The sequence below is a fragment of the Dendropsophus ebraccatus genome, chromosome 6 (assembly GCF_027789765.1).
Source record: "Dendropsophus ebraccatus isolate aDenEbr1 chromosome 6, aDenEbr1.pat, whole genome shotgun sequence".
In the NCBI taxonomy this organism is placed as follows: Eukaryota; Metazoa; Chordata; class Amphibia; order Anura; family Hylidae; genus Dendropsophus; species Dendropsophus ebraccatus.
Window position 1 is genome coordinate 66912222 of NC_091459.1, and position 22107 is coordinate 66934328.

At 43.2% G+C, this 22107-nt stretch overlaps 1 protein-coding gene across 1 annotated transcript in view; it reads left to right on the forward strand.

Moving 5' to 3' along the window:
* LOC138794868 (nuclear cap-binding protein subunit 2) overlaps window positions 1–22107 on the forward strand; it is a 35896-nt gene that overhangs the window by 5985 nt on the left and 7804 nt on the right. Inside the window, exon 2 of the mRNA XM_069973791.1 lies at window positions 356–537. Coding sequence (XP_069829892.1) covers window positions 356–537 — 182 coding nt within the window. The remainder of the gene's footprint in view (window positions 1–355; window positions 538–22107) is intronic.

The following is a 22107-nucleotide window of genomic DNA, read 5'->3' on the forward strand; positions in this document are numbered from 1 at the left end:
GCTATGTATTAATAGAGTGCAAGGTGTATACAAATCTAGCAAAAAACAATGTATAATTCACTGAATTCATTTTTGTCATTCAGTCCTTGAAATATGTAATAAGGTATGCTTCTTTCTTTAATAAGGTAATATGTCTGTCACCACCTTCTTTTGGGAGATTAACCTTCTCTAGGCTGGTGAACCCCATTTAAGGAGTAGTGGCCCTTTAATATAATGGGCTCTATGCTTCTCCTCCATCCTTCACAGGTAGGATGTGTTGTTCAGAGGTCTGGAAGTGTTGTTTGCCATGTACAATGGCACAGTGTTTGGGATTGCAGAGCTCACCTTATCATATCTTTTCCCCCCTTCCCTTTAGGGTAACAGAGACGATCAAGAGAAGCTCCTGAAGCAAAGCTGCACTCTGTATGTTGGAAACCTGTCATTTTATACTACAGAAGAGCAAATCCATGAATTATTCAGTAAAAGTGGAGATGTGAAGAAAATAGTTATGGGCCTTGATGAGGTGAAGAAGACGGCATGTGGCTTCTGCTTTGTAGAGTATCCTTTAAGTGATAAATTTGACATTTGAAATTTAGCATTTTCTTATTGTTGGGCTTCTGAAAATAATAAAACAAATCTGGCTATTCTTGTAGTTACAGCCCATACTTCCATTACCTCCAGATGGCACTTGGTATTGCAAGGAGGAGCACCTGTCCCTTATTTGTAGGTCTCCCAGAAGGAAATAGGCAGCACTTTGGGAAGCAAGTAAACAATGATTCCTTTATCAATCCATGTTGTAAAGTTTTAGCTCTTATGGTGCGTTTACACAGAGATTTATCCAACAGATATTTGAAGCCAAAGCCAGGAACAAAATATAAACAGGGAATAGGTTGTAAAGGAAAGACTGAGATTTCTCCTCTTCACAAATCCATTCCTGGCTTTGGCTTAAAAAAAATAATCTGTCAGATAAATCTCAGTGTAAACAAGGATACTTGTGGATAAGGCCAAAAATACTAATTTTACTAGCAAAATGATCCTTAAAGTGAACCTGTCACAGATAAAAATCTTTGCCATGTCACAGAGATATTTTAAAGGGGTTATTCAGAATTAGAATAACATAGCTGTTTTTTTTTTCATCTAAGAACAGTGCCACACAACTTGGCTCCATTGGAATGGAACTGAGCTGTGATACCACACACAGAGAGGATGTGAGTGGAGCTGCTTCTGTAAGAAAACAGCTATATTTTTCTAATCCAGCATAACCTACCCTTTAACCTTCCACACTAGCCATGTCAGATTAACCTTTGTGACCTTAAAACCAGTCTGTTCCTCAAATCTTCTGCTCAGGCGGACTGGCTGCTAAACTTTATGGGTTTAAAGTATGCCCTGCTGATTTTTATTACATACAGTATAAAATCTCCCAGAATGCAAAGCCATGAACCATAACTACATACAACAAATCTGCTCTTTGTCAAAGGCCATGGCCTAAAAAAGCCTGCTCTGTTTTTTTTTCCCCTTATTTTTTCTTATGCAGAAACGGTTCAGTTTTATGTCAGCAACCATGTTTCATTGATTTTAATATACCAAACCTCTGGTTTTCAAAAGCCGCACTGCGTTTTGTTTTTTGTTCCCCTATGCAGAAGAAGAAATGGCATGTTACTACTTCCTTACAGTTGACTTTGAACTGGCATTGAAATCAATAGGAGCTTTACACATCTTGGGGGACATTTTTGAAGCTTGCATTCCTTGGCATACACCGTAGAGAAAACACAGAGTCTTAACTTCTCTGTGGCATAAATCATGGACAAAATTTCAATCTGCTCAGGAGCAGGTTTAGGTATTGCCGGATTAACTAATGTGTGCGCCTCTAAGGGTGTGTTTACACAGACAGGTTTATTTGACAGATTATTAAAGCCAAAGCCAGGAATAGATTTGTAAAGAGAAATCTTAACCTTTTTTCTCTGAGTCTGTTCCTGGCTTTGGCTTCAGTCGACTGTCAAATAAATCTAGATCCAAATGTGCAAAATAGCAAATGTAAACCCAGCTCCAGCCAGTGCACTGGCTGGAGCTGGATTTACATTTGCTATTTTGCACATTTGGATCTACATTCTTGGATGGGATTCGGCCCATTTTCATCCGTGCTCCACCGAGGGTTGCTATATACAGACTAAGGACTTGGGGGAGCTGATTTTTTCCTGTTTTTTGCCATTTGTCAAATAAATCTGTCTGTGTAAAAACACCCTTAGTGAGTCTGGTGGAGCCTAATTCAAGACTGGTGTACAAGTACACCAGTCGTAATAAATGTTCTCCTTGTGCTTAGTTGGCTATACTTCCTCTTCTGCCCGATCCTTTGATCAGACATGGATAAACGCACCTTTGCACTGGGAAGGTAGATTGCGCTTGCAACTGTTATAACATAATTTCCTTAGTTAGGCCGCATGCACAAGTCCCGTGTTCGCTCTGTGAACACTGGACAAATGATCGTGGCTCTGTCATTGCAGTGGTGCGACCATTCAAACAGTTTCCCCATTCCCGTCATATTAATAAATCATGCCGTTTGGGGAACACTCCAGTATAGGAATTCCACGTCTGTGCTTCACGGAGTGGACATGGGATGTGTGAATGCAGCCCCTTTAGGCTGTGTACACACAGTATTTCCCTCTCGCCCTATGAAGGCACCCATGGAGAGGTCCACCTCCCGCTCCTCTGGACAGGAGACAGTTCACTGGATCCATAAAAGAAGAGACCGCCCCTTCATCGCCAGTTCTGTTTCCTGTCCTTTGGAGCAGGAGGCAGGAGGTGGTTCTCCCACCTCTCCAAAGGATCTGTCATAGGAAGAGGGGAATGGGGCAACTGGCTTTACTTACCTACTCCCGGCATCCCAGCGGCGTAAGGCCTCTCCTGGAGCAGCTGCCAAGCCTGGCTTCCTCCTCCAGCACCTGTCGGATGATGTCCTCCAGATCTTCCCTGGCTCCCCGGATTGCTGGCGCGCGGTCCACGTGCAGGTACTTCTGGGTTGGATGCGCGCGTCGGCGTGCACGTAATGGTGTCACGTGCGTCTGACGTCGGACGACGTAGCGGCGTTTCCGGGGAGGGGTTTCGGGCTCAGGCTTTGGCCTGTTAGGTGAGAGCTCCTAGGGGCTTCCGGTCTTGGAGGGGGTGTGCTGTGCGCACGGCGGAGGGGGAGGAGCCAGACATTTCTTGGCGCCGAATTCAAAAGAGCCCAGCAGTTCACCGAGGATGGCGTCCACGCTGAGCAGGTATTTCAGCAGGCTTCTAGCTGTGCACTCTGCATTTCTCAGCACGTTCTCCGGCTGCCAATCTCTGCATACAGCACGCTCTGGCTGCAGACTCTGCAGATAGATCTATTTCCATTATGGAAGAGCGCGCAGATAATCCTGGGACCCCTTCTGAGACTCAAACGGTATGACAGGGGCTAACTTGGTACCTTCATATATTTATTATGGGTATATAGGTGTGTACACAAAGTATGTATGTTTTTTCTTGTAGACACCAAAGACATCCCGTACTAAGACCAGAGAGTGTCCTGTGTGTGACAGAAAGCTGAGTAGTCACAATAAGACATTATGCAGCTCCTGTCGTAATAGATTCCTGGAGGAAGAAACACCATCCTTCATGAAGGACATAAAGGAACTTATTAGAGGGGAAATTAAATCATCCCTTCCCTAGAGTAAAGTTATTTTGTTCAACACTGCTGATTCTGCCAAAAAACCCAATCCCCAATGACGCCAGGCCCCGGTGGGTGGTCGCCTTTCTCTATATCGTCAGGAGTGGGATAAGATATCGGCCAGCAAGAATATTTTGAATACAATAAAATATGGTTTGAAAATTTCTTTTGTGTCCCCTCCGGGCAATATATTTGTCACCACTCAATTCCGGGATCCAGAGCGTCAACAGGCCATGGAACTTGAGGTGCAATCTCTTTTGGATAAGCAGGTATTGGTCGCTGTACCTGTGGAGGAGAGGGGAGCAGGCTTTTACTCCACTCTCTTCCTGGTCAGGAAACTAAATGGTACGTTTCGTACCATAATTAATTTAAAGCCCCTCAACAAATTCCTTACCTATGAAAAATTCAGAATGGAATCTATATCTTCAGCCATTCTGAATCTTTCTAGAGATTGCTCCATGGTGACCTTTGACCTCAGGGATGCGTACTATCACATCCCAGTTCACCCAGAACACCAGAGATTCCTCAGGGTTGCAGTTTGGTTCAAGGGCGCCTTCCTACACTTACAGTTCAGGGCCATGCCTTTTGGTATTTCACAGGCCCCCAGAATATTCACAAAGATTATGGCAGAGGTGATGGCACATGTAAGGGAACAGGATATCATCATTGTTCCATACTTAGATGATTTTCTCCTGGTGGCTGATTCTCCTGAGAATCTTACAATCTCAAGTTGCACAGGTGGAAATCATCTTTAAAAAATTAGGATGGGAAATAAATGAAGATAAATCAGTCAAGACTCCTCACACCTTCCAATTTCTAGGGATTCTCCTAGATAACACAAAAGTAATCTAATCCACAGGAAATTCATGAATACAATAATAAATAGTCTAAAACGCAAAAACGTAAAAAAACGCATCAAAAACGCATATTGTGTGAATATAGTTCAAAAGCATAATTCACTGAAATTCACTAAAATCATTAATCTTTGTGCAAATTAATACTCATAAAGCAGATAATCCAACAGAGGACACATCATGGTGCTGATAATCAGCCTGACACATGATGTGTCATCTAATCTGGAATAAATATATACATATTTTAAAGAAAACCAAAAATCTCAAGGTCTGAGTTGAGACCATGAGGAACCAATGACTGAAATTCATAGATAGTCTTAGATTCTGATTGGGACATTTTCGTGATGTGATTGCCACCATGCCAGTTCCTTTTAACTGTGAATAGAGCAGAGAATGACAGGCCTGTTGGGTCTTGGTTATGACATTTCTTGAAGTGTGCAGATAGTGAGTGATTCTCAAAACCAATTCTAATATTTCTAACGTGTTCTGCTATTCTTGTTTTGAGAGGCCTGATCGTCCTTCCAATATATTGCTTGCCACACGGACAGGTTATAATATAAACTAGATTTGCATTTCCAGGGAAATACATAGTGCTTGAAAAGACCGCCCCTTTACCAGTGACTTCCAGAGCGCTCCTTTAACAGTGACTTCCCTTTAAGAGAAACTTTAACCCTTGATACCCTCCCTTTAGAAGCGACTTTGGTAGAGTCCCTTTAAGAGCAACTTTGGTACAGTCCCTTAAGGAGGGACTTTGGTGACAATGCTTTAAGTGACCTACTGTATATACTGTCCCTTTAAGACCAGCTTAAGTACTCTCCCTTTAAAAGCGACTTAGGTTCCACCCTTTGAAGACCAGCTTAAGTACTGACCCTTTAAGAGCGGCTTGGGTACCATCCCTTTAAGAGCGTCTTGGGTACCATCCCTTTAAGAGCGTCTTGGGTACCGTCCCTTTAAGAGCAACTCATTTAATGAATTGGGTACTGTCCCTTTAAGAGCGACTTGGGTACCGTCCCTTTAAGAGCGACTTATTTAATGCCCCTTAAGAGTGACTTGGGTACCGTCCCTTTAAGAGCTACTTTGGTACCGTCTCTTTAAGAGCGACTTTGGTACCGTCCCTTTAAGAGCGACTCGGGTACCGTCTCTTTAATAGTGGCTTGCGTACTGTCCCCTTAGTTCTGCTACTTTACTGACTGACTTCTGCTACTTATAATGGTAAAGATCATTGTTCGGTTACCATGACAATCTTACTCATGTCAGTGAGACAAAATCGTTAAGGACCTTCCATCTTCTACATCTTTTATTGGCCAATAGTGGACATGTGACTGTGTGGATGTTGTGATACATTGACTGACACGACCTTAGAGTTCCTATTGGCTGCTATATTTCAGCTATTTGCATATGTGCTGTGATTGGTTGTTAGCGTTTAGAGTGTGGCCATTATTTCCAATGGGCCATTATTTTCTATGGGAAATTAGGCGTCTTTAAACCTAAATTTCTTAAAAACGACAAATCCGATCGAAATTGAAAATAGCACACCACACACCGCCGCGGGCTTCGAAACGCAGTTTGAAAGGAGTCTGTGCGCAAAGCTGTTCGGGCTGTATTAATCGCAGAAGAATGGCTGGAAGAAGAAGAATAGGGATTACAATATAATACTAGATTTGCATTTCCAGGGAAATACATAGTGCTTGAAAAGAGCGCCCCTTTACCAGTGACTTCCATTTAACTTTAATCCTGGGTGCCGTCCCTTTAAGAGCGACTTGGGTCCCATCCCTTTAAGAGCAACTTGGCTCCTGTCCCTTTAAGAGCGACATGGGTCCCTTTAGGAGCGACCTGGGTCACTTTAAGAGCGACGTGGGTCCCTTCGCTCTTGAAGGGACCCAGGTCACTCTTAACGGAACCCAGGTCGCTCTTAAAGGGACCCAGGTCGCTCTTAAAGGTACCTAGATCACTCTTAAAGGGTCCCAGGTCACTCTTAAAGGGACCCAGGTCTCTCTTAATGGAACCCATTTTGCTCTTAAAGGGACCCAGATCACTCTTAAAGGGACCAATTTCACTCTAAAAGGGCCCCAGGTCGCTCTTAAAGGGCCCCCGTTGCACTTAAAGGGACCCAAATGGCTTTTAAAGGGACCCAGGTCGCTCTTAAAGGAACCCATTTCGCTCTTAAAGGGACCCATTTCGCTCTTAAAGGGACCAATTTCATGCTTAAAGGGACCCATTTCACTCTTAAAGGGACCCAGTTCGCTCTTAAAAGGACCCATTTTGCTCTTAAAGGGACATATTTCGCTCTTAAAGGGACATATTTTGCTCTAAAAGGGACATATTTCGCTCTTAAAGGGACCCAGGTCGCTCTTAAAGGGATATATTTCGCTCTTAAAGGGACCCAGGTCGCTCTTAAAGGGACATATTTCGCTCTTAAAGGGACCCAGGTCGCTCTTAAAGGGACCCAGGTCGCTCTTAAAGGGACCCAGGTCGCTCTTAAAGGGACCCAAGTCGCTCTTAAAGGGACCCAGGTCGCTCTTAAAGGGACCCAGGTCGCTCTTAAAGGGACCAATTTCACGCTTAAAGGGACCCATTTCGCTCTTAAAGGGACCCAGGTCGCTCTTAAAGGGACCCAGGTTGCTCTTAAAGGGACCCAGGTCGCTCTTAAAGGGACATATTTCGCTCTTAAAGGGACATATTTCGCTCTTAAAGGGACCCAGGTCGCTCTTAAAGGGACCCAGGTCGCTCTTAAAGGGACCCAGGTCGCTCTTAAAGGGACCCAGGTCGCTCTTAAAGGGACCCAGGTCGCTCTTAAAGGGACCCAGGTCGCTCTTAAAGGGACCCAGGTCGCTCTTAAAGGGACCCAGGTCGCTCTTAAAGGGACCCAGGTCGCTCTTAAAGGGACCCAGGTCGCTCTTAAAGGGACCAATTTCACGCTTAAAGGGACCCATTTCGCTCTTAAAGGGACCCATTTCGCTCTTAAAGGGACCCAGGTCGCTCTTAAAGGGACCCATGTCGCTCTTAAAGGGACCCATTTTGCTCTTAAAGGGACCCAGGTCACTCCTAAAGGGACCAATTTCATGCTTAAAGGGACCAATTTCGCTCTTAAAGGGACCCAGGTCGCTCTTAAAGGGACCCATTTTGCTCTTAACCCCTAGACGACCCTGGACGTAGGGTTACGTCATGGAAGTCTGTCCCCAGACGACCCATGACGTAACCTTACGTCATGGGTGTTATTCCCGCTATGAAGCGCGCTCCGGAGCGGAGCGCGCTTCATAGGAGGTGGGGGCCGGCTGCAGTGAGCAGCCGCGACCTCACCGGTAATGACACGCTGCAGCCGCGTGTCATTAACCCCTTAAGCGCCGCGGTCGCGACGCGACCGCGGCGTTTAAGTGTAAGTGACAGGAGGAGTCCCCTGTCACTTACCGATCGGGACCCCCGCAGTGTGACTGCGGGGGTCCCGATCGTTGAAACGGACTGCCGGAGGTCTCTTACCTGCCTCCGTGCGGTCCGATCGGCGATCTGCTACACTGAGCCTGCACAGGCAGGCTCAATGAGCAGATCGCCGATAACACTGATCAATGCTATGCCTATAGCATAGCATTCATCAGTGTATAAATCAAAGTATTGTATGTACAAGTCCCCCAAAGGGACTTCAAAAGTGTAAAAAAAAAAAAAGTTCAAAACACTAACACACTACCCCAAAGCCCCTCCCCCAATAAAAGTCTAAATCACCCCCCTTTCCCATTATATAAATAAAACATATAAAAATGAATAAATAGATAAACATATAATATACCATAGTGTGCGTAATTGTCCGATCTATTAAAATATAACAAGCGTCATTGCGACCGGTAAACGGCGTACACGAAAAGAGGGGAAAAAGTGCGCAGATTACCGATTTTATGTTACATTATATATTAAAAAAAATCAATAAAAAGTGATCAAAACGTCCGATCTTCACAAATATGGTATTAATAAAAACTAGAGATCATGGCGGAAAAAATGACACCCCATACAGCTCGATAGGTGAAAAAATAAAACCGTTATAAGCATCACAATAGGCCCATTTTATTAATATTTAATTGCCAAAAAAAAGGATTTCATAAAAAAAAAATATAACATTAGAGAATCTGTGTAACCTGCATATGGTTGTGTTCGGACTGACCTATAGAATAATAGTGTCATGTCGCTGTTACCATATAGTGTATTACGTAGACACAGGAACCCCCCAAACGTTACCATATTGCATTCTTTTTTACGATTTCACCTATTTATAGCTTCATAAATAATATATTTGGAATTCCATCATACATGTTATGGTAAAATGAATGACGCCATTACACAGTACAACTATTCCTGTAAAAAACAAGCACTTACATGGCTTGTAGATAAAAAACTGAAAGTGCTGGAGCTCTTAGAAGGGGAGCAGGGAAAAACGGAAACACTAAGATCAAAATTTGCGCGGTCCACTGGGTCATTTTGGGCCTGGTCCTCAAAGGGTTAAAGGGACATATTTTGCTCTTAAAGGGACCCAGATCGCTCTTAAAGGGACCCAGATCGCTCTTAAAGGGACCCAGATCGCTCTTAAAGGGACCCAGATCGCTCTTAAAGGGACCCAGATCGCTCTTAAAGGGACCCAGATCGCTCTTAAAGGGACCCAGATCGCTCTTAAAGGGACCCAGACCGCTCTTAAAGGGACCCAGATCGCTCTTAAAGGGACCCAGATCGCTCTTAAAGGGACCCAGATCGCTCTTAAAGGGACCCAGATCGCTCTTAAAGGGACCCAGGTCGCTCTTAAAGGGACCCAGGTCGCTCTTAAAAAGACCCATTTTGCTCTTAAAGGGACCCATTTCACTCTTAAAGGGACCCAGGTCGCTCTTAAAGGGACCAATTTCCCTCTTAAAGGGACCAATTTCGCTCTTAAAGGGACCCAGGTCGCTCTTAAAAGGACATATTTTGCTCTTAAAGGGACATATTTCGCTCTTAAAGTGACCCAGGTCGCTCTTAAAGGGACCAATTTTGCTCTTAAAGGGACCAATTTTGCTCTTAAAGGGACCAATTTTGCTCTTAAAGGGACATATTTTGCTCTTAAAGGGACATATTTCGCTCTTAAAGGGACATATTTTGCTCTTAAAGGGACCCAGGTCGCTCTTAAAGGGACCCATTTCGCTCTTAAAGGGACCCATTTTGCTCTTAAAGGGACCCAGATCGCTCTTAAAGGGACCCATTTTGCTCTTAAAGGGACCCATTCACTCTTAAAGGGACCCAGGTTGCTCTTAAAAGGACCCATTTTGCTCTTAAAGCGACATATTTCGCTCTTAAAGGGACCCAGGTCGCTCTTAAAGGGATATATTTCGCTCTTAAAGGGACATATTTCGCTCTTAAAGGGACCCAAGTCGCTCTTAAATGGACCAATTTCGCTCTTAAAGGGACCAATTTCGCTCTTAAAGGGACCAATTTCGCTCTTAAAGGGACCCATTTCGCTCTTAAAGGGACCCAGGTCGCTCTTAAAGGGACCAATTTCCCTCTTAAAGGGACCAATTTCGCTCTTAAAGGGACCCAGGTCGCTCTTAAAAGGACCCAGGTCGCTCTTAAAGGGACCCAGGTCGCTCTTAAAGGGACCCAGGTCGCTCTTAAAGGGACCCAGGTCGCTCTTAAAGGGACCCAGGTCGCTCTTAAAGGGACCCAGGTCGCTCTTAAAGGGACCCAGGTCGCTCTTAAAGGGACCCAGGTCGCTCTTAAAGGGACCAATTTTGCTCTTAAAGGGACCAATTTTGCTCTTAAAGGGACCAATTTTGCTCTTAAAGGGACCAATTTTGCTCTTAAAGGGACCAATTCCGCTCTTAAAGGTACCTTGGTCGCTCTTGAAGGGACATATTTCACTCTTAAAAGGACCCAGGTCGCTCTTTAAAGGGACCCGGGCCGCTCTTAAAGGGACCCAGGTCGCTCTAGCGACATGGGTCCCATACCTTTTGGAGTGTCCTGTCCGTTTCAGAGCAACTTGGGTCCCGTCCCTTTAAGAGCGACTTGGATCCCTTTAAGAGCTACATGGGACCCTTTAAGAGCGACTTGGGTGCCTTCCCTTTAAGAGTGACTTGGTTCCCGCCACTTTAAGAGCGACTTGGGTACCTTTAAGAAAGACTTGGGTCCCTTTAAGAGCGACATGGCTCCCGTCCCTTTAAGAGAGACTTGCGTTCCTTTAAGGGTGACCTGGGTCCCTTTAAGAGCGATCTGAGTACTTATAATGGTAAAGATCATTGCTCGGTTACCATGACAATCTTACTCATGTCGGGGAGACAAAATCGTTAAGGACCTTCCATATATTACATCTTCTATTGGCCAATAGTGGACATGTGACTGTGGATGGTGTGATACATTGCATGACGAGACCTTAGAGTTCCTATTGGCTGCTATATTTCAGCTATTTGCATATGTGCTGTGATTGGCTGTCAGCGGTTAGAGTGTGGCCATTATTTGCAATGGGCCATTATTTTCTATGGGAAATTTGGGGTCGTTTAACGTAAATTTCATAAAAACGACAAATCCGATCGAAACGAAAAATAGATCACACACCGCCGAGGGCTTCGAAACGCAGTTTGAACGGAGTGTGTGCACAAAGCGGTTCGGGCTGTATTACGCGCAGAAAAATGGCTGGAAGAAGAATACGGATTACAATATAGTGCTTTTCAAGCACTATAACTAGATTTGCATTTCCAGGGAAATACATAGTGCTTGAAAAGAGCGCCCCTTTACCAGTGACTTCCATTTAACTTTAATCCTGGGTGCCATCCCTTTAAGAGCAACTTGGCTCCCGTCCCTTTAAGAGCGACATGGGTCCCTTTAGCAGCGACCTGGGTCACTTTAAGAGCGACGTGGGTCCCTTCGCTCTTGAAGGGACCCAGGTCACTCTTAACGGAACCCAGGTCGCTCTTAACGGGACCCAGGTCGCTCTTAAAGGTACCTAGATCACTCTTAAAGGGTCCCAGGTAGCTCTTAAAGGTACCCAGGTCGCTCTTAAAGGGACCCAGGTCTCTCTTAATGGAACCCATTTCGCTCTTAAAGGGACCCAGATCACTCTTAAAGGGACCAATTTCACTCTAAAAGGGCCCCAGGTCGCTCTTAAAGAGCCCCCGTTGCACTTAAAGGGACCCAAATGGCTTTTAAAGGGACCCAGGTCGCTCTTAAAGGGACCCATTTCGCTCATAAAAGGGACCCATTTCGCTCTTAAAGGGACCCAGATCGCTCTTAAAGGGACCAATTTCACGCTTAAAGGGACCCATTTCACTCTTAAAGGGACCCAGTTCGCTCTTAAAAGGACCCATTTTGCTCTTAAAGGGACATATTTCGCTCTAAAAGGGACCCAGGTCGCTCTTAAAGGGACCCAGGTCGCTCTTAAAGGGACCCAGGTCGCTCTTAAAGGGACCCAGGTCGCTCTTAAAGGGACCCAGGTCGCTCTTAAAGGGACCAATTTCACTCTTAAAGGGACCAATTTCACGCTTAAAGGGACCAATATCGCTCTTAAAGGGACCCAGGTCGCTCTTAAAGGGGCCCATGTTGCTCTTAAAGGGACATATTTTGCTCTTAAAGGGACATATTTTGCTCTTAAAGGGACCCAGGTCGCTCTTAAAGGGACCCATTTTGCTCTTAAAGGGACCCATTTCGCTCTTAAAGGGACCCATTTCGCTCTTAAAGGGACCCATTTCGCTCTTAAAGGGACCCATTTCGCTCTTAAAGGGACATATTTCGCTCTTAAAGGGACCCAGGTCGCTCTTAAAGGGACCCAGGTCGCTCTTAAAGGGACCCAGGTCGCTCTTAAAGGGACCAATTTCACGCTTAAAGGGACCAATTTCACGCTTAAAGGGACAAATTTCGCTCTTAAAGGGACCCAGGTCGCTCTTAAAGGGACATATTTTGCTCTTAAAGGGACATATTTTGCTCTTAAAGGGACATATTTTGCTCTTAAAGGGACATATTTTGCTCTTAAAGGGACCCATTTCGCTCTTAAAGGGACCCATTTCGCTCTTAAAGGGACCCAGGTCGCTCTTAAAGGGACCCAGGTCACTCTTAAAGGGACCAATTTCACGCTTAAAGGGACCAATTTCGCTCTTAAAGGGACCCAGGTCACTCTTAAAGGGACCCATTTTGTTTTTAAAGGGACATTTTTCGCTCTTAACCTCTTAAGGACATACGACGTATGCGTACGTCATATGTCCTCACTTGCACTTTGAAGTGCCGCGATCCCGGGTGCCGCGAGTAGCCCGGGACCGCTGCTATTAGCGGGCACGGTCTGATCGCCGTGCCCGCTAATTAGCTAATCGGAGGCAGCTGTCAAAGTTGACAGCTGCCTCCGATTACCGGAGGCAACGTTTCCCTGGGGTCTAGTGGGGGAGATCGCTCCTCCGGGACCTTGTCCCGGAGGAGCGATCTCCGTTACTGATGCCGGCCGGGGACGCGTCCAAGATGGCGCCGTCCTCGGCTCGGCACTCGTTCGTTTTCGGCTGCAGCAGCCGAAAGCAAACGAGTGCCGATCTCATGGATCTCTGCAGCATATCTATGCTGCAGAGATCTCAATGAGAGATCCAAGTGTATATACTAGAAGTCCCCCAGGGGGGCTTCTAGTATATGTGTAAAAAAAAAAAAAAGTGTTGTTAATAGTAAAAAGCCTCCTCCCCTAATAAAAGTCTGAATCACCCCCCTTTTCCCAGGTTTTAAATAAAAGTAAACAAATAAATAAATAAATAAACATGTTTGCTATCGCCGCGTGCGTAATCGCCCGAACTATTAATTAATCACATTCCTTATCTCGTACGGTAAACGGCGTCAGCGCAAAAAAATCCCAAAGTGCAAAATTGCGCATTTTTGGTCGCATCAAATCCAGAAAAAATGTAATATAAAGCGATCAAAAAGTCGTATATGCGCAATCAAAGTACCGATAGAAAGATCACATCATGGCGCAAAAAATGACACCTGACACAGCCCCATAGACCAAAGGATAAAAGTGCTATAAGCCTGGGAATGGAGCGATTTTAAGGAACGTATATTGGTTAACAACGGTTTGAATTTTTTACAGGCCATCAGATACAATATAAGTTATACATGTTATATATCGTTTTAATCGTAACGACTTGAGGAACATGCATAACAAGTCAGTTTTACCCCAGGGCGAATGGCGTAAAAACACATTTCCCCCAAATTAAAGAAATGCGTTTTTTTTTTTCAATTTCACCACACTTTGAATTTTTTTCTGGTTTCGCAGTGTACTTTATGCAAAAATTCAGCCTGTAATTGCAAAGTACAATTAGTGACGCAAAAAATAAGGGGTCATGTGGGTTTCTAGGTGGAAAAATGCAAGTGCTATGACCTTTTAAACACAAGGAGGAAAAACCGAAAACGTAAAAACGAAAATGGGCCATGTCCTTAAAGGGTTAAAGGGACATATTTCGCTCTTAAAGGGACCCATTTCGCTCTTAAAGGGACCCATTTCGCTCTTAAAGGGACCCAGATCGCTCTTAAAGGGACCCAGATCGCTCTTAATGGGACCCAGATCGCTCTTAAAGGGACCCAGATCGCTCTTAAAGGGACCCAGATCGCTCTTAAAGGGACCCAGATCGCTCTTAAAATGACCCAGATCGCTCTTAAAGGGACCCAGATCGCTCTTAAAGGGACCCAGATCGCTCTTAAAGGGACCCAGATCGCTCTTAAAGGGACCCAGATCGCTCTTAAAGGGACCCAGATCGCTCTTAAAGGGACCCAGATCGCTCTTAAAGGGACCCAGGTCGCTCTTAAAGGGACCCAGGTCGCTCTTAAAGGGACCCAGGTCGCTCTTAAAGGGACCCAGGTCGCTCTTAAAGGGACCCAGGTCGCTCTTAAAGGGACCCAGGTCGCTCTTAAAGGGACCCATTTCACTCTTAAAGGGACCCAGGTCGCTCTTAAAGGGACCAATTTCCCTCTTAAAGGGACCAATTTCCCTCTTAAAGGGACCCAGGTCGCTCTTAAAGGGACCCAGGTCGCTCTTAAAGGGACCCAGGTCGCTCTTAAAGGGACATATTTCGCTCTTAAAGGGACATATTTCGCTCTTAAAGGGACATATTTTGCTCTTAAAGGGACCCAGGTCGCTCTTAAAGGGACCCATTTTGCTCTTAAAGGGATCCAGGTCACTGTTAAAGGGACATATTTTGCTCTTAAAGGGACATATTTTGCTCTTAAAGGGACCCATTTTGCTCTTAAAGGGACCCATTTCGCTCTTAAAGGGACCCATTTCCCTCTTAAAGGGACCCATTTCCCTCTTAAAGGGACCCATTTTGCTCTTAAAGGGACCCATTTCACTCTTAAAGGGACCCAGGTTGCTCTTAAAAGCACCCATTTTGCTCTTAAAGCGACATATTTCGCTCTTAAAGGGACCCAGGTCGCTCTTAAAGGGGTATATTTCGTATTTCGCTCTTAAAGGGACATATTTCGCTCTTAAAGGGACCCAGGTCGCTCTTAAATGGACCAATTTCACTCTTAAAGGGACCAATTTCGCTCTTAAAGGGACCAATTTCGCTCTTAAAGGGACCAATTTCGCTCTTAAAGGGACCCACGTCGCTCTTAAAGGAACATATTTTGCTCTTAAAGGGACCCAGGTCGCTCTTAAAGGAACATATTTTGCTCTAGAAGGGACCCAGGTTGCTCTTAAAGGGACCAATTTCGCTCTTAAAGGGACCTTGGTCGCTCTTGAAGGGACATATTTCGCTCTTAAAAGGACCCAGGTCGCTCTTAAAAGGGACCCGGGCCGCTCTTAAAGGGACCCAGTTCGCTCTAGCGACATGGGTCTCTTTAAGAGCGACATGGGTCCCATACCTTTTGGAGTGTCCTGTCCGTTTAAGAGCAACTTGGGTCCCGTCCCTTTAAGAGCGACTTGGATCCCTTTAAGAGCTACATGGGACCCTTTAAGAGCGACTTGGGTCCCGTCCCTTTAAGAGTGACTTGGGTCCCGCCACTTTAAGAGCGACTTGGGTACCTTTAAGAACGACTTGGGTCCCTTTAAGAGCGACATGGCTCCCGTCCCTTTAATAGCAACTTGGGTCCCTTTAAGAGCGACATGGCTCCCGTCCCTTTAAGAGAGACTTGGGTCCCTTTAAGAGCGACTTGCGTTCCTTTAAGGGTGACCTGGGTCCCTTTAAGAGCGATCTGAGTACTTATAATGGTAAAGATCATTGCTCGGTTACCATGACAATCTTACTCATGTCGGGGAGACAAAATCGTTAAGGACCTTCCATATATTACATCTTCTATTGGCCAATAGTGGACATGTGACTGTGGATGGTGTGATACATTGCATGACGAGACCTTAGAGTTCCTATTGGCTGCTATATTTCAGCTATTTGCATATGTGCTGTGATTGGCTGTCAGCGGTTAGAGTGTGGCCATTTGCAATGGGCCATTATTTTCTATGGGAAATTTGGGGTCGTTTAACGTAAATTTCTTAAAAACGACAAATCCGATCGAAACGAAAAATAGCACACCACACACCACCGAGGGCTTCGAAACGCAGTTTGAACGGAGTGTGTGCACAAAGCGGTTCGGGCTGTATTACGCGCAGAAAAATGGCTGGAAGAAGAAGAAGAAGAATACGGATTACAATATAGTGCTTTTAAAGCACTATAATGACTGATTGGCTGTTACAGGTTAATAGTTCTTTTATAGGTAATTGGAAGTCATTTATGGCTGATTTCACTATCTTAGTACACTTCGGGAAGCTAGTAGTTCTACAGCTACTGCATCTACCGCATCTAAAGTAACCCTTCAGTGCTAGCCATGATTCCGATCGTATAATCGGTTGACTCATTCTCTTAGTGGTTGGGGCGACTTTTAGGCCAATGTTAGGGGCTCTTGTATATACTATTGGAGCCTTGGCTGGAAGAAAATCTGCCAAGATTTTATCCTCCTTCAACAATGGCCAATATTTTTGTACAATCTTCTCTACCTGTTTATATTGGGCATTAAATGGCAGAACAAGTTTGGCTGAACTCGTTGTTGTCGGTGGTGTCACTTCTTTTTCTAAGAAAAAAGTCTTTCTATCCATCTGTCTTGCTATATCTAAAGACTTAGTGAGTAGTTTGTCTGGATATGATTTTTCTTTAAAATCTTTAGTAAGTTGTATTGCTTCATTTTCAAACTCACTGAGTCTAGTACAATTGCGTCTAATTCTTTTGTACTGGCCCAATGGTACATTTAATAACCATCTTGGCAGATGGCAGCTTGAGTGAAGAATATATGAATTTCTTGCCATTTGGCTTTTTAAAAGTAGTACATTCTAGTTTATCATTCACCACCGACACTTGCAGATCTAGGAATTCTATTGAGATGTCACTAATTGTTGGAGTGAATGTTAAATTAAATATATTCTCATTCAATTCCAAAATAAAGACATCTAGATCTTCTCTGCTGCCCCTCCACACGACCACTATGTCGTCAATATAACGTTTTCATAGGACCAGGTTCCCCCCCAGTTTGGGTCGTATGATGTTGTGTTCCCAAAATGCCATAAATAAATTGGCATAACTGGGGGCGAACCTGGTCCCCATGGCCGTTCCAACAATCTGAAGATAAAAATTATTATAATAATTATAATAAATTTATATAAAAAATTATATAAAATAAAATAATTATGTTTTAATATAAATTGTATACTTTCTAGTAAAAAACCAATTTGAGTACCACATAATTGTTTCTCTTCCATTAGTGCAAAACATACTGCTAGGAGACCCAAATCATGTTCTATCACTGTATACAGTGAACTGACGTCAAGTGTGCATAATATCCATCCTTTCTGCCACTCAATGTTTTCAATGATCTTAATTGTGTCCGTCGTATCCTTCAGGTATGAGGGGACTTTTTTAACGTAAGGTTGTAAAAATTCATCCACATATTGTGACAGATTGGTGGTAAGTGAACCAATCCCCGAAATAATGGGGCGGCCCGGAGGTTCTGTAGGGTGCTTATGAATTTTTGGGAGTATATAAAATAAAGGGATCTTTTTATCTGTACCTATGATAAAATCATATTCTGATTTGGATAAAATCTTCTCATCTAGTGCTCTAGAACAAAGTATTTGTAATTCTTTAGTAAAAATGTGTGTAGCATCTGTGGCGAGTTTCTTATATGTAGTATTATCGTTTAGTTGGCGATTACATTCATTTAGATATTTTTCTTGTTCTAAAATAACAATAGCTCCCCCCTTGTCCGCTGGCCGAATTACTATATTGTTGTTACTTTGTAATTCTTTCATGGCTTTAAATTCTTGTTTATTCAAATTAGGTAAGTGTTTATTTGGTTTAAGTTTTCTAATGTCATGTTCAACAGCATGTCTAAATGCACTTATTTCACCTCCAATTTCTTGTCTGGGAAAGAACATAGATTTATGTCTTAGGGCTCGTTCCCACTGAGCAAAAGCAGCTGAATTTCTGCGCTGAATCAGCGCTGAAATTTCAGCCGTTAAAATAGGTGCAGAGCTAATTTCCATTGTGTTGAATGGAAATTCTGCTCTGCAGTTCACACAGTGGAATTTCCGCACTGAACTAATCCGCTTTCCGCCAGAAGAATGAACATGTTCATTCTTCCGCTAGCGGAAGCCTATACAAATCAATGGGGCTCTGATTTTCTGTTTCAGCGCGGATTCAGCGCGGATTCAGCGCGGAATACAAGCGTAATACAAGCGGAAATTACTCGCTGAATCAGCGCGGAAATGGGGAAAAGGGGGGGGAGGAGGATTCTAGTATATGTTCTGGTATAGTCTAGTTTACTCACCAAATACTCGCTGAATTTCAGCGCTGAATGCATGCGGATTCAGCGCGGATTCCTCGAGTATTCCGCGCTGAATTTGTCAAGAGCTGATTACGAGCTGAACACTTTCCTAGCAGAATACGCAGGGATTCTGCTTACATTCTGCTTATATTCTGCTCGGAATTCAGCGTCAGTTGATTTCAGGCGGAAATATTTCCTTGCGTAATCCGCTCCTTTTGCTCTGTGTGAACGTAGCCTTATATTTGAGTGTTTATATTTATGTCTTATATTTGAGTTGTCATCTTCAGTTCTAATGGGTACTGATTCTTTTTTAGTAAAATATTTTTGTAGGCACAATTTTCTTATATATTTTTCAATGCCTACATATGTATCAAATTTATTTAGGCCTTGACTAGGTGCAAACTTAAGTCCCTTATCCAGCAATGACATTTGTTCTTTAGTAAGAATAGTAGTGGATAAATTAATGATTGCTGGTTCTGTATCTTTCGATTCTGTCATTAATATTCCCTCTTGTTTGTTTTCTTCCTCTGTGACTGTGGATCCTCTAACTGTATTAATTCTCCGTTGTCTTCTACCTCTTCTATTTCTAGTCCTCTTTTTTTTTTGGTCTCACAGAGATTTGAATTGGGCTGGTGTATCCTTGGTATGTCTGTGGTCTTCTCTCCGGTACTGGTGGTGATTCTCTCAATCTCGGTATTGGTTGTGTCTGTTGGTGTGTCTTTGAATATGGATAATTCTTGGTCTGTACTGGTTGCCGTGTGTATATTCCTTTCGTAGAGTTGTAGTTCTGATTGCTGTATTGTTGCGCTGTTGCGTACTGACTTTTGTACTGTGGTCTGGTATGATGGTAATGAGGTTTTATGTGATTGGTGGGGTAATATTTGGTCTTCTGCGGACTGGGGGATAATGGTCGTCTTTCTAAAAAATGTTTGTTATTGTGATTATTTCTAAAATTATTCCTATTATATTCTTCTTTATGTAATGAAGGATAATCGGATTTATAGTTTTTCTGTTGATTACTATGTTGATCTTGATATAATGAATTTTGAAACTTTTTACTTTGAACGTGGTCCTATGGAAACGTTATATTGACGACATAGTGATCGTGTGGAGGGGCAGCAGAGAAGATCTAGATGTCTTTATTTTGGAATTGAATGAGAATATATTTAATTTAACATTCACTCCAACAATTAGTGACATCTCAATAGAATTCCTAGATCTGCAAGTGTCGGTGGTGAATGATAAACTAGAATGTACTACTTTTAAAAAGCCAATGGCAAGAAATTCATATATTCTTCACTCAAGCTGCCATCTGCCAAGATGGTTATTAAATGTACCATTGGGCCAGTACAAAAGAATTAGACGCAATTGTACTAGACTCAGTGAGTTTGAAAATGAAGCAATACAACTTACTAAAGATTTGAAAGAAAAATCATATCCAGACAAACTACTCACTAAGTCTTTAGATATAGCAAGACAGATGGATAGAAAGACTTTTTTCTTAGAAAAAAAAGTGACACCACCGACGACAACGAGTTCAGCCAAACTTGTTCTGCCATTTAATGCCCAATATAAACAGGTAGAGAAGATTGTACAAAAATATTGGCCATTGTTGAAGGAGGATAAAATCTTGGCAGATTTTCTTCCAGCCAAGGCTCCAATAGTATATACAAGAGCCCCTAACATTGGCCTAAAAGTCGCCCCAACCACTAAGAGAATGAGTCAACCGATTATACGATTGGAATCATGGCTAGCACTGAAGGGTTACTTTAGATGCGGTAGATGCAGTAGCTGTAGAACTACTAGCTTCCCGAAGTGTACTAAGATAGTGAAATCAGCCATAAATGACTTCCAATTACCTATAAAAGAACTATTAACCTGTAACAGCCAATCAGTCATTTATATTATAACCTGTCCGTGTGGCAAGCAATATATTGGAAGGACGATCAGGCCTCTCAAAACAAGAATAGCAGAACACGTTAGAAATATTAGAATTGGTTTTGAGAATCACTCACTATCTGCACACTTCAAGAAATGTCATAACCAAGACCCAACAGGCCTGTCATTCTCTGCTCTATTCACAGTTAAAAGGAACTGGCGAGGTGGCAATCACATCACGAAAATGTCCCAATCAGAATCTAAGACTATCTATGAATTTCAGTCATTGGTTCCTCATGGTCTCAACTCAGACCTTGAGATTTTTGGTTTTCTTTAAAATATGTATATATTTATTCCAGATTAGATGACACATCATGTGTCAGGCTGATTATCAGCACCATGATGTGTCCTCTGTTGGATTATCTGCTTTATGAGTATTAATTTGCACAAAGATTAATGATTTTAGTGAATTTTAGTGAATTATGCTTTTGAACTATATTCACACAATATGCGTTTTTGATGCGTTTTTTACGTTTTTGCGTTTTAGACTATTTATTATTGCATTCATGAATTTCCTGTGGATTAGATTATTTTTGTGTTACATTGATTGAATTGTCTCTCTATTTATTTGACTATATGGATTAATTAATTTTTAGATGTGAGCTCCAGTTGAACAGACAGGATCCGGGCTTTAGAACATACCAAAAGACCCAGGCCAAAATCATCCATCTACTTTTTTACATTTTTCCTTCTCTCTCCTTTTTTGTTACTATAAATTGTCTCCTGTAATAATGAATTACCATTTCGCTACTGAGGATGGAAAGAGTTTCCGAAACGCGTCTAGCACAGTATAATTCGGTGGACAACTATCCCCATCATACATCCATCTAATCTACTTTGACTGCGATCCTAGTACGACTCTGCTGGGAGTCTTTCTTGCGTTCAAGACAACCAATCATATCACGTGCGGATATCACGTGCTGTGGCCACGACACGGCGTCTGAAAGAATACACGCTGAGGATTACACCATCTGGTTGCTTCATTCTCATGGACAAGACTCTGTGAACATTAGCTGTTTATCCGGCCGGATAGCGCAATGAACTGTGAGTAAGATTGGCATTCACAACACCAGCCTATGATCGCAGCTATTCACCTTGGGACATTTATGCTCTTTTTTAGAAAGTTTATTATATATAGTATTATATATCTATTGCTTGTGATTTTATCAATTGTTTATAAATTGTTTATCTAGTACCTACAATCATTGTAGTCTTCTCGATGCTCTTTTTCTTTTTTGGAGAGCATTTTGTAGGTTTGTAAATAAACCCATTAATGTATTAGTTCCACCAGATATCCCAGTAGTACTAGATTTCCTACAGGAAGGTCTAAATAAGAGGTTAAGGCCTAGTACTATTAGGGTCCAGATTTCAGCTCTCGGTTCCCTCTTTGACTTTAAGCTGGCGGAACATCCCTGGGTTAGAAGGTTCATGAGGGCGACAGATAGAATCTTCACTTCCATCAAGCCTAAACTCCCACCGTGGGATTTAAATCTAGTTCTCTCCCAGCTAACAGAAGCTCCATTTGAACCCTTAGCAGATCTCTCCATCAAGACTCTCTCTCAAAAGTTAGCCTTCCTTCTAGCTATTACCTCTGCCAGGAGAGTAGGTGAAATATCAGCCTTCTCCATTCAGCAACCCTATATGTCCATTAGAGAGGATAGGGTGATACTATCTCCAGACCCAGCCTTCCTTCCCAAGGTGGTTTCTGATTTCCACAGATCCCAGGAAGTGGTACTCCCCTCATTCTGTCCCAACCCCTCTAATGATAGAGGGAAGGCTGCATCTGCCCAGGTGATAGCTAAGTGGATTAAGAACACCATCTCTTCTGCATATCTAGCCGCAGGTATCGAAGTTCCATCAGGGTTCGGGGCTCACTCT